The sequence below is a fragment of the Boleophthalmus pectinirostris genome, unplaced genomic scaffold (genome assembly GCF_026225935.1).
Source record: "Boleophthalmus pectinirostris isolate CB_2022bp ecotype Guang Dong unplaced genomic scaffold, ASM2622593v1 HiC_scaffold_19, whole genome shotgun sequence".
Classification (NCBI taxonomy): domain Eukaryota; kingdom Metazoa; phylum Chordata; class Actinopteri; order Gobiiformes; family Gobiidae; genus Boleophthalmus; species Boleophthalmus pectinirostris.
This window is the reverse complement of record NW_026571140.1, coordinates 26,023,032-26,035,411: the sequence shown is the minus strand read 5'-3', so window position 1 is coordinate 26,035,411 and position 12,380 is coordinate 26,023,032. Positions and strand designations below refer to the sequence as shown.

Genomic DNA, 12,380 nt, shown 5'->3' with positions numbered 1-12,380 from the left:
CTGTGATCTTCAATCATCTTCATCATCTTCAGACACTTGTGTTGACAGTGTGGTTAATGGGCTTTGATTACAACTCAACAGTCTCCACAAAGACTCAAAGAAATATTTCTGTGTTGTGTTGAGACACAGGAGTGCAAATAAGTGAGTGATGGGACAAGATAGTGAACAATTGGATAATGGGGAGATAGAAACTAAAGATACGGTCATTATTAACTTTTACACAAATCATATGTCAAGTAACTGATAAGAAATCACATGGCAACCTTGTCAAAATACAATAACTCTTGTCAGTAAATGTTTAACACAATGATATAGCCAGATTAAAGAGTCTTTTTAAACTTTTCATATAAAGAATGTTTTTTTTTCTTGTGAGCTCCCAACCATCATTAATTCAGAGTAAAAACTTAAACTGAGCATTTTTTCTTTTCCTTTTTTTGGACTATTAAAGCAATTTATAAAGATGTTTTGAGACAAACAGGTCCATGAACTGAAATGTGTAAAATGCTTGTTAGGTTCTAAGATAAAAATCTAAATAATTAACTAGTTCATAGCTGTTTACTGACAACAAAAATGCGTATAAACTAAAATTATAATTCAGCCAGTGAAGCACATAAAGGCCAAGTTCCACTTCATTTGCGCTTTCTTCCTCTCTCCACCCTCCGCGCCTACATCATTTCTGTACATAATAGAGCAGTAGTTCCCAAACCTTTTCTCACGGGACCTATATCTCAACAGAGAACTGACTGCTCCATGGTCTAGTTAGAGCAGCTTCTGTAATGGGTTTGTGCCTGTTCATTATTTTTAGCCTAATGTCTTCATTTAAATTCAATGTTACGGCTATTTTGCAGTTGACTTCATTGTGTTGTTCTTTTCAAAGTTATTTTAATATTGCCTAAGGACGACAGAATTGCTTCTTATTTTGGAACTTAAACCCTTAAAGCGATTCTGTATTAAGTCAGAAGTTATCAAGACATTTATATGTTGTATTTTTTATAATTCTGGTCAGATTTGAATATTTGTGTTTTTGATTTATGTCCTAACAGCCACAATTAAGCTATTTGGGATTAAACTGAGTGGATTTATGGTCCTCTGATATTTACACAATGCAGCGTATCTCTATCTACTGTTAGAGCTAATTTCCCCTCCTCCTCCCACTGTACTGTCATTGACCGGGGTTTTAATGATTACATCTGGCGCTGCCACAAATTAATTCCTGCCTCTCTGGCAAAAAGCTGTTCCCCACCTGATTATGCAAAGCAGGCCTACATACGCAGCCTTTGAAGTGGAGGCAAAGCTGCTCAGAAATTCTCCCTCCGAGGAAACACTGCAATACGGGGGCATCAACAAGCATAGGTTCACATAAAGGTCACGTAGATGGTTAACCCCAATGAAGACTCGCTTTAGCCTCTAACATACATAGGGATAGCTAAGTTGTAGAATACACAATTATGAACATATCTGATAGTGGGGCTAGACTCTGCGAGGCATGTGAAAGTAAAGCTAAAAGTAAGGCAAGTGAGTATAAATAGTCACATAAACACAAGCAGTGATATTTGGAACTTTGGTCACACAAAATGTTTCAATAGGTGCACCCAGTGTGTCACTAGAAGCAAAATCATTTATTTCTATCAAATAGACTAAGTCATCCATTAACAGGTGTTTGGTGGTCTCAACAACACAAAAAGGCCATAATTGTTAACTTTGTGGAAGAACAGAACTATCTACAGAATATGTTTATTTTAGTTTATTGTTAGGGGTGGTATGAGACACAATTCACACAAGATGAGACACAAGTTGGGGTCCACGATTTTGCCAGAATATATTAAAAAATCCATTATGCTGTTCAGTGAATCATTTTTATATTTAAGCTGGCATTGTAGCACTGCTTTTACTCATCAACTTTTCAAGAAATCACTAGTCTTAAATTATTTTTTATTAGGGCCAAAAGTAAACACATAGGGAAAAAAAAGTCACGAGAATCTTGTCCCGTCCCTATATTATGGAGATACATACAGTTTGTCAAATCATCCACAAGAGATGTGGCAAGTTGGCATTCCCAAAAGCAGGTGCTATTACATTAAACTATTGTGAACAACTTTCATAGACCACATAATATCCACTTGTAGAGCATGATTCACAGAGAACAGCTCATCTGGGTATGATGGCAGCAGGAAGATTACTTCAAGCACACAGTAATATTAAATTAAGTGGAGATAGGAGCTCCTGGAGGAACTGTGACTGAGTCAAAGTAGAGACACTTTCACAAAAATGATTATAAAAGTCATCTCTCAGACTGACGGATCTCACTCATTGTAATACTCTAGCACTTATACTTTAATAAGGCAGAGTGTGTGACAGACTCGTTATTGAATATATAGGATCATTACATTTTATTATAATGAGACTGCGATGGAACTTTGTAATACTGGTCAAAGACAAATCTGTAACTTGTTATGAATGACTAGAGAGAAATTTTCATCAGTTATTTCTATAAGAAAATAATAAGGACATTTACATAAATAAATTTTGTAACATATCAAACCTTATAATGATACATTTTAAATCATCTTCACCCATTATGATTTTTTGCTGATTTCTGTAAACTGTAATTGTAGTAATAGCAGCATTGGGGCATCAATCACTGTGTCCTTGGGCAAGACATTCACCCACATTGCCTCAGATGAAAGTGGTGTGTGTGAGAGTGATGGTGGTCAGTCTGCCCCAGGGCAGCTGTGGCTACAATAGTAGCTTACTATCACCCAGTGGAGTGAATAAATAATGCTCTGTAAAGCATCTTTGCCTGTCCAGAAAAGCACTATATAAAATTGATGCATTATTATTATTAGTTGTAGTAAATGCAGTTATTGATAGAGATGTCAAAACTTTTCCCATGTTATAAATTCTGCTCCACCCGCTTTTACTTACTACTGACCCACACTGCCTTTTGTCTTGACATTTCCACTTTAGCTGGAATTCCATTCATTTAAATAGAGAACTAGAGAAAGTCTTGCTGCCAAAAAATATATCCTGATGCTTAAATATTGTATAAAGTAGGTTTTCATGTGTACCAACATATCAACAATGCACCTTTTCTCTGGGTAGCAAGATAACGGCTTTGTAGTCTGTATAAAATTTGCTGTTGAGATCGGCAGCCCTATGCCAAATCACACAGTCAACAAAAGGGACACTGACAATGACGGCACCCATGGCAACTTTCTGAATAAGATGAATAGTACATAATAATAGAAAAAACATTGTTCAGGGTGTTAATAAACAAGTTAATGAAAAAGGCAACGTCAAGCTGCATTTTCAGGCAAAACTAACAACAGGAGCAGCAATTTCAAACTCCTAGTCTCTGCAAACGTGACAGTCATGTTTAAAAAAAAAAAAAAAAAAAAAAGATGATCTGAGCAGCTGTTTTGTTGTGCTTTTTCACAGTAAAACTGGTAGAATTTTAAGAGTTGTTTTGAAACTGAAAAAAATTTGATAGAAAAGCATAGCTGGAAACACTACAGTGGAAGATTCAGATGAACAGTCAACTATATATAAAATGTAAAAATAGGGTTGCGAGTGGATCTAAGTCAGTAAGGAAGATTTTTATAAATATGTCAATCCACGAAAAGGATTCAAGTTTACATAAATAAATATCACACCTTTCTTCGAATGCGAGACAGAAACATAGGTCCCCAGGTCTTTCCAGGATGTGGCACCACTAAAATGCCTAGTCTGGAGTCAGGGGGGTGCATTGTGCCACACTGAAGAGGAGATGCCTGACCACATTGAAAGCAAAAGTGTTCAGAAAAAGGAACAGCAAGCTCCTCCCACAGGTCTTCGGGTTCAGCTTCAGGACAGCTCCTGAGCACTGCCTCCACCACAGCGCAGTTTTCCGAGCGGGATAGAGTGCAGGTTGAATAGACCACAGTGCCCCCTGGACGCACAGCTGACAGCGCAGACCTACGGAAAATCCACAGGAAAAATGTTAGCAGTGATTTTCCTGCAGTGATGGTAGGTCAAGTTATGTCAAGATGTGTGCTAGTGGGTTTTCTTTTGAACAGAACAGTTGAGTTACAGTCTTGAATATCATATTAAACTTCTACAAATGTAAAAAAAAAAAAAAAAAAAAAAAAATATATAATATATATATATATATATATATATATATATATATATATATATATATATATATATATATATAAAAACACTGAATTCAAGAAATGTTAAGTTAAAAAGTAGATTACTTTAGAAGCTGAGTTTGAAGTGCTGGTAGCATCGCCCTTTCTCTTAATCTTTGCAGGCCACCTGGAGAATAGAGCCAACTTCTGTCATTGGAGCACGGCACATCAACTAAAACCTGTCCAGGAGAGAAATGAACAAATGCAATGGGGAAAAAAATCTAAACTCAAGTCAAACCCAGAATTCTGAGTATAATACTTTGTTTTCTATTATTGATCCACATGCCGAAATTTTGTGTTAACTCAGCAACTGAATATTAGCAGCACAGATGGAAATGTGTGATTAGATTTGTTAGGTACTTTTATTCAGCCACGCGATCTCCCACTGTTCATTTTCTCAGTATGTATGGCTACTCGCCCTCTGCTTTCCTTTCAACATTTTGGTCCATTATCAGTCACTTTGTTCTTTGGCTCGTTTTGAATATTTTCCCTAGACTTCCACTGAGCTTATTAGGTACATTTCAAAGGCTTGCTCTTTTTGATATATTTCAAACAACAACCTTGAAAAGGCAGCATGAACCATCATTTGTTGAACAGTGAACTCTCGCCACAAAAGCAGAGAACATGATAGTGCTGTTCATTTCACCTTGTCATATTTGGACGGTTCACTTTGGCCAAAATAACGGCCATCTTGTGCAGACACAGTCACACAGCTGTTTAGTGAGGGAGGGAGAAAAGACTCCATGGTTTTGGCCAGCCACTCCCGTCTATGCGGATCAGGTTCATTACAGCAGAGAAGATCTGGAACAAAACAGATAAGGATATATAGTCACTCAGGTATGATGAGTTAAGTTTTTATTCCAGACATTTACTAAAAATCTTGATAAGTTACTTTCTATAGCCTATAATAAGAACCATCAGGAGCTGTTGTATAGAAACAATTATGTTAAATAAAAAATTAATTTGGCAACATGTCAGCGGCTATTTTTATAAATGTAAAAAGAAGACAAAATGAATGTTTTTTTATTCTAAAATATGCCCTTTCAGAGTAGAAGGGCAACAAAAATGTATTACAACGCAATATGCAAATAAGTGAGTCGCCTGATTTGCTGGGGCAGAAAATGTAGGATAGTTTACCTGGGTTGCAGCTCTGCATTATGGCTATAGCTTTGCCTCCAGGAGCTGAACACAAATCCAAAATTTTCTCCCCATCTTTAACTTGCAATGCCAGCACTGGGAGGAGAGAGGCAGCATTCAGAAGGTAATACTGCTTTAAACAGCCGTGTCTGTGGGCTTGTGAGGGAAATCTCAGAGGATGCGAATGGATGTAACATTGTAGTAAAGGACTTTGAGATGGCTCTGATTGCAGACACTGAGATTCGCAGTCAGACTGAAGATTAGAGTCATCAGAGAGGCACTCAGCCGACAGCACTGAGCCACTTTCCCGAGGCTGTTTCAAACAAGACTCCGTAGGTTTATCACACAGCAATGATGAGGCCTCTGTCTGTAGCAGGATGCTGAAAAATCCCTGAGATTTTAGACTTTGAGTGACATTTGACACAGCTGTGAATCTGTTGAGCATGACGCCATATTGCCAGGAGTGAGGGTTCAAAAGGACTTCCCTATTAAAAAAAACAATACCATAAAAGGTTTACTTGAAAAAGTTAAATTTATTAAAGACTGATAGTAAAAAAAAATACTTTATGAAAATGCACCTTGCTGATGTCCACAAATTTCCAAGTTCACAACTGTATTGCCGATCAAAGTGCTTCAACATCAGCTGGCATGGAGCTCTTTCTCTTTTAAGCTTATGGAGGAAAAGCAGATTGAGTTATCAATATCAATGTCAGTCTGACGTGAGTTGTTTACATAAACAAATGGCTACACCTAGTGGAGAAGATGTGAAATATCACCATACATATTATTACGTACAAATTGTGTATAAAAATATCTGTATTATTATGAACAAACTAGTCTTTAATTTGTTGTAAAATGACCTAAGAATTAAATATTTTTTAACAATTTGGCCAAGTTGAGCAACAATATACATACATGTATTGCTTTAGACTATTAGTTTCATTAGTGATACTAGAACAAATAAAAGAATAAAAAATGACTTTGGCTTATACCTGTTTATTAGGCGTTTCTTTGTGTTTCTTGCTCGGGTGTTTGGCTGATTCCTCAGCAGCGGCACAGAAATGGCTCAAGATCCCAGAATGATCTACTTGCTTTCTGAACGTAGACGTAACATTCCTCCAGGGATTACTAAAATATTTTACAGAAAACATTTACATAACAGAAGTCCTCTATGTATGTTAAACATCTGTAAATAGTATTTCCATTTGCAGTAATTTTGTGGGTTGAAAACATGGTTTAAAATGAAAACAACGCAATGTCAAACGTGTACGTTCTGTAAAGTAGTCCCGTGCAAAATCAGGCGGCAAACATTCGTTCCGTGTTGGTAATTTGTTGTACTTGAAACAGGTCAAAAACATACAGTAGAAAATCCAACTAGTCAAAAACATCCCATTTCAACCACAATTGTCTTGTTTAGAGGTCCACTGGCTACATTTGAAAACTGGCTTCATTTCCCTAGCTTGATCTAATAATTTAATGCATTACAGATTAGAGCATTATTTCAGAATGCACATAAGAGAACCTTTAATTAGCCCACAATAGGAAATTTCCAGTAATGCAAAGCACAGATCCAGAACAGCAGATGGTTTGAAAATTAAGGTCAATCAATATGAAATTTTGAAACTTTTGTTTGTAATAATTGCAAGAGAAAAAATACCATTAGCACAAAAAATGTAAAGTACTTCAGGGTAGCAATTTCTAAAATAAAATCAGTAATAAGCAATTATTAAGAATGACAAAGGACACATAACATTTAGGAATAAAATATTTAATTGTCTCAATGGTTGTATGTTTGTTAACAAAAACATCTGATTAAATATACAATATAACATCTCCATAATCAAAAATGATTTTGGTTTGTTATGATTTTATACAGCTGTGCAGGTCACAGTCCTCTAAGAAACACCAGTGAACATGTATTAGCAACAACTTGACAGCAGCTAACATTCATTGACAATTCCTGTACAGTTCTTGTTAACAATGTTCGTCCTTATGATATGCTTTACCATTTACATGGCAAACAGGATAAGGAAAGCAACCATCAGACAGAAAAGACCCATAGCCTCAGACAGAGCAAAGCCCAGAATGGCATAGGAGAAGAGCTGCTGCTTCAGAGAAGGGTTCCTGTGGAGAAATGAAATTAGAAACACAGCCAGAGATCATTTATATATATTTATATGAGTGCATGATCATACCTTGCATATCCAATAATGAGGCTACCAAACACTGTTCCAATACCAGCACCAGATCCAGCGACTCCCACAGTGGCCGCTCCAGCACCAATGAACTTTGCAGCAGTGTCAATGTCACGACTCACTGCACTGGTCTGGAAGCTGCGCACTGCCATCTGCTGCTGGGAACTCTGAGGTAGGAGTGAGGCAGTCTGCAGAGAGAATAAGTTTGTTTTAATTAATTACAATAGGACAGTTATAAAAACACAAAGAAATACAGCTCAGACCACCACTTACCTCTCCTTTCCGGGCATCTGACACTACTGCTGCTGACAGAGGCCTGTACAGTGCCCGAGATCCAGCACGGACCTAAAATTTAAAAGATACACCGTTCATATTGTTGACCAAAGAACCAAAGAATAAAAAAAATAAAAAAAAAAAGAACACAATTGTCCATGGGCATAACCTGGAAAACAAATAGCTGTATTGCTCAGAACAGTATGCAACGTTACAGATAGAATGTCAGTGTCATCACTGTATTAATTCCACAGGTTACATATGAATATACATTGCTGTAGACGGTTTTGAAGAAGGCTAATTTCATTCATTCAAGTCGACTCACCAGAGAGGGCGTAGAGACAAACTTCGCGCAGGCATACATGTTAAGAGGACGTAAGCACAGGTCAACCAAACGGGTGATCACTTGGTGTCTGTAGATAAAACAATATGGTTAAAACTAATTTCAGATATCAATTTGTGATACAAATGGTCAGCTGAAGTACATTGTGTTCCATGTTAACAGGGCGCACACTCATAAGGTCAAAATCCGCTACACACCAACAACTAGGCCGAAACCTACGCAAACTACAGATTAACTGAGTCTAATTGCAGTGCAGCTAAAGTATACAGAGTGAATAGGTATATAATGTATTACTGTAACAATCTCACCCTTGCAACAGTGGAGGTTACGATTAGCACTCACCGGTTTGTTGTAAAGGTCGAATGCACGAGAGAGTGTACGCACATGCGCAGTAGTAAAATACATTCTTTTCCGGTTTCCTCACACGTACGTGTGGGATGGACCCATAGTTGTATGATTTATATATACAGTCTATGAGATGGACGTACTTACGCGCAATGATACGTGTTTTCTGTGCTAAAGATGAAAAACAAAACAAAAGCATCTCTCGAGCATTAACTGTAAGGCGCTCTGATTGCTTTATGTAAGAGGCGGTAAGACGTAAGACAAGATAAACAAAACAAAACAAATAACTCAATATTTCTGAGGACAAATATTGTATCATTCTATTTTTATCCTGGATTTTTATTAATTGTTGGAAAAATTTATTTTATTGAATAGTAGATGACGTCCGGCAGATGGCGGCAGTGTATCACAGATCGCGAGGATTAGGCTTACATTATCAACCACTGGTCTGCTCCATACGGTCTATGGTCTGCACATGGATTTCCTAAATAACGGGTCTGTCTACAGACAGACTTAAAATATAAATGTCCACAGACACGTTATCTGTGGCTAAACCAATTAAGGTAAACTAATTAAGTTATTAACTTTGAATCAATTGTTGCACTGAGTGCATTGCGAACTTGTCTTACCACGAGATGGCATCAACACATCACACAGAACCCTCCTGGACCTGGACACAGGTAAGTCAAAATGATGTACAAAAATGTGCACGTGGATGACTAAACCAATTTCTTATTCATTTTAGGCCTATTGATTTTGCAGGTTTATTTATATGATTTTAAAATATACCATTGTCATGTGTAGTTTCCAAAGGCTCAAGTAGCAATATTATTTTAAATGTAGATGTTGTTTCTAACTCCAGTAAATGCCGTCAATCAGCCTTGAAGGTGGGCGTTGAATTGACTGACAATAATCCTCTCAGTATGTATTATGCATGCTGAGTGCTTCAGAATATCTTCTGTTCATCGTGTTTCATGCATCTGAGGGTCTATGACCTATGTTTCTTATTAAAATAATATACATTGAGCAGCACGCCTGTAGTAACATCTAAAACTGAAAATTGACCTTCTGCAAAATCACCAATAAAGCTCTCCTTCATCTGACTAAAAAGCATACACCTACCATATGCATTTCTACATACATTTGTAATTAACAGTGTAATCTTAACAAAAATCTGATGCCCCTTTAAGTGGGCATTCCCACTGAATTGATCGTCTCCAGACGCCCCCTCAGATGCTCGCTTCATTTGGCATTGCGGAAGGGAGATTCCTCAGCTCTTCCAGTCATACCCCCTCTGCTGTATGATGTTACCATTACGCACTACTATAATAAGCAGATACGTGACTCTGGGGCGAATCCCTGCTTACGTCACTTGGGTCTGATATAAATTCTGCGAGTGGCGAGTCTCAACAGACCAAAGCAAAACGCTCTCTTGTCACAGACACATTTCCAAACCAAGGATATACAAGGACTATCTGATTCTGCGTGGGATTTATTTGCCTGAACCATGTAAGTAGCTTTTTGTAACGCATTGAACCGTTTTGGTTAGAAAATATTAATGTGATGCCATGTTATAGAAATGTTCTATAATGTTAAGACATTATAGAACATTTGATTACTTTGACTTGATTACTTCTATAAATTATTATTACTTTTAGGCCTATGGCATTTTACTTGACGGCAAATTTAGTTTTACGCACAATTGACGCATGGCATATTTATTCATAGATCTTCGGAATAAAGCACAATGACTTTGAACAAGGGTGACAAATTGAGGAACATGGACAAGAGGAGAGGAAGTGTGCCATTCCCTATGAATCTACCCAACCTTCACAGGAGAAGCATGCCCGTGGACGACAGAGACCTGCGCGCCACGATGCCTCAAACTGGACAGACTGACGAGCTGTCAAACCTGCTCCGCTGCACCTCGTACTCCCCCAGCGACCAGCACAGAGGCAGCTGCGCCTCCGATTCCTCCGACTCCGTCATCTCCACAGGAAGCGAGACCGACTCTCAGGTGTACAAGGTGGTCCTCCTCGGGGAGCACGGTGTTGGCAAGTCCAGCCTGGCGCGCGTGTTCGGCGGAGTTGAGGATGGAAGTCACGACTGCGATGAAGCAGGTAAATGAGTGATGCTGAAAGAGTGACTCACCGACCTCAGCAGCCCACTTGCACACATTGACCACTTTCGGGAAAGATTGTATGTGATTTTAAAGTTAATTATCATGAAATATTTTTATTTTTAACAAGCTTCCACAAGAACCTTATCGAGTGTAGGACAAATTTGCCTTTTTCTCTTTTTCTGAAGAGATCACATGAACATGGGCACACACTGAAGCCGCCTTATTTTATTTTATTTTATTTTATTACAAATTACAATTAATAATCAAGCTGTGTTAACTGATACCGTTACATAGAAGACAACATATAAGCTTGTCATACTACATCTAAACAAAATACATGCCAACATATATTGCCCGCTTTATACACTGTGCACTGCCACTTTGAGTAACGTACATTTTCTGTCTCTTCCACAGGAAACACTTATGATAGATCTATTATCGTGGATGAAGAGGAGGCATCCATTCTCCTCTATGATGTTTGGGAACAGGTAAGCATCCTTTATTATTTATGCATGTGGACCATTTGCATTGATTCATCAGAATGCTTCTTTTTTTTTAGAACAATGTGATATTTGTGTCTAATTTCATGTCTGTCTCCTCTTGAAGGATAACAGTCAGTGGATGAAGGAGCAGTGCATGAAGATGGGAGATGCCTACATTATTGTGTATTCAGTCACAGACAAGGCGAGCTTCGAGAAGGCCTCAGAGCTGCGGATTCAGCTGCGTAGAGCCAGGCAGTCAGAGAACATTCCCATAATCCTTGTGGGCAACAAGAGTGACCTGGTGCGGTCCAGGGAAGTGTCTGTAGATGGTAAGTTCATATTTATCTGTATATATTTACATTTACACTAAGCAATGCCTAAAACTGCTATGGTTACTTTTGTGTGTGATCAAATTTTATAATATTTTTTTCTTGTTTGTTTCAGAGGGTAGTGCCTGTGCAGTAGTATTCGACTGCAAGTTCATTGAGACATCAGCATCTCTCCACCACAATGTGCAGGCCTTATTTGAAGGCATTGTCAGACAGATCCGCTTGAGGAAAGACAGCAAAGAGGAAAATGCAAGACGCATGGCTAACTGCAGGCGTCGAGAGAGCATCAGCAAGAAAGCCAAGCGCTTCCTGGGTCGAATGGTCGCACGCAAAAACAAGAAGATGGCGTTCAGGCAGAAGTCCAAGTCCTGCCACGATCTGACCGTCCTCTGAGGAGCACAACAAAAGATGGACATTTTCTCTTTGGCCTCTGAAGACCAGATGCTGTGTGTGTTTTAACACTAACCCTAAGGACTACTAGAGCTGTACAGAAATATATTTTTTATTTTTAGACACCAAGAAGCAAAAAGTGGACTTGAAAAAACAATTGTGTCTGATGTAACTCATAAGTCATATCATGAAGTGGTGGTAACCTGCATGAAGCTTGGCGATCATGTGTTTTATTCTGTTCAGATTGCCTTAAGACATTGCTTTCATTATATGGTCATCATGTATGGATAGTAGTGAATCTTAAAGACTGACATACTCTAGGGGTGGGTTTTCTAATAGTTCTTGTTGTACATATTGTAAGCTATGTCTGCTGAACATACATCTCATTGTTGTTAAAGACACGTAAACGGATCCCAGGGTCATTTTCAGTCAGATTTACTTGAAGCGTGGTGCGCAGGTCGTGCCTCTGCCCAATCTCTGAGGCCCCGTCAAATCTGCTATATGTTATTTCATTTCCACCGAATTCAGGTTGTGAATGTAAAGTAAAGCAATAAGTTATGTTAGTCTTGTTGTGTCTTTGACATGATTTGCA

The 12,380-nt window shown here is 38.2% G+C and overlaps 3 protein-coding genes across 5 annotated transcripts; 1 reads left to right on the top strand and 2 right to left on the bottom strand.

Moving 5' to 3' along the window:
- Window positions 1-1,915: 1,915 nt before the first annotated feature.
- nsun3 (NOP2/Sun RNA methyltransferase 3) lies at window positions 1,916-6,572 on the bottom strand. The gene is made up of 6 exons (XM_020939044.2): window positions 6,302-6,572; window positions 5,888-5,979; window positions 5,310-5,794; window positions 4,819-4,973; window positions 4,239-4,351; window positions 1,916-3,954 (listed from the first exon to the last, which is right to left on the bottom strand). The coding sequence occupies exons 1-6, from the start codon at window positions 6,458-6,460 to the stop codon at window positions 3,648-3,650; spliced, it is 1,311 nt and encodes a 436-aa protein (XP_020794703.1). The 5' UTR covers window positions 6,461-6,572; the 3' UTR covers window positions 1,916-3,647.
- Window positions 6,573-7,061: 489 nt separating this feature from the next.
- On the bottom strand, window positions 7,062-8,534 carry LOC110172901 (ATP synthase F(0) complex subunit C3, mitochondrial-like). 2 transcript variants are annotated; one of them, XM_020938858.2, is made up of 5 exons: window positions 8,463-8,534; window positions 8,103-8,190; window positions 7,778-7,849; window positions 7,505-7,692; window positions 7,062-7,433 (listed from the first exon to the last, which is right to left on the bottom strand). In XM_020938858.2, exons 1-5 carry the CDS (start codon window positions 8,504-8,506, stop codon window positions 7,319-7,321), a joined length of 507 nt encoding a protein of 168 aa, XP_020794517.2. In that variant the 5' UTR covers window positions 8,507-8,534; the 3' UTR covers window positions 7,062-7,318. The 2 variants fall into 2 exon arrangements, with proteins under 2 accessions (XP_020794517.2, XP_055010560.1); XM_055154585.1 differs by having other exon boundaries at window positions 8,429-8,493.
- A 1,325-nt stretch (window positions 8,535-9,859) lies between these two features.
- rrad (Ras-related associated with diabetes) lies at window positions 9,860-12,346 on the top strand. Of its 2 annotated transcripts, none has more exons than XM_020938914.2 (5): window positions 9,860-9,974; window positions 10,194-10,585; window positions 11,002-11,075; window positions 11,194-11,398; window positions 11,514-12,343. In XM_020938914.2, exons 2-5 carry the CDS (start codon window positions 10,213-10,215, stop codon window positions 11,789-11,791), a joined length of 930 nt encoding a protein of 309 aa, XP_020794573.1. In that variant the 5' UTR covers window positions 9,860-9,974; window positions 10,194-10,212; the 3' UTR covers window positions 11,792-12,343. The 2 variants fall into 2 exon arrangements, with proteins under 2 accessions (XP_020794573.1, XP_020794574.1); XM_020938915.2 differs by having other exon boundaries at window positions 9,892-9,974; window positions 10,302-10,585; window positions 11,514-12,346.
- Window positions 12,347-12,380: the final 34 nt, after the last annotated feature.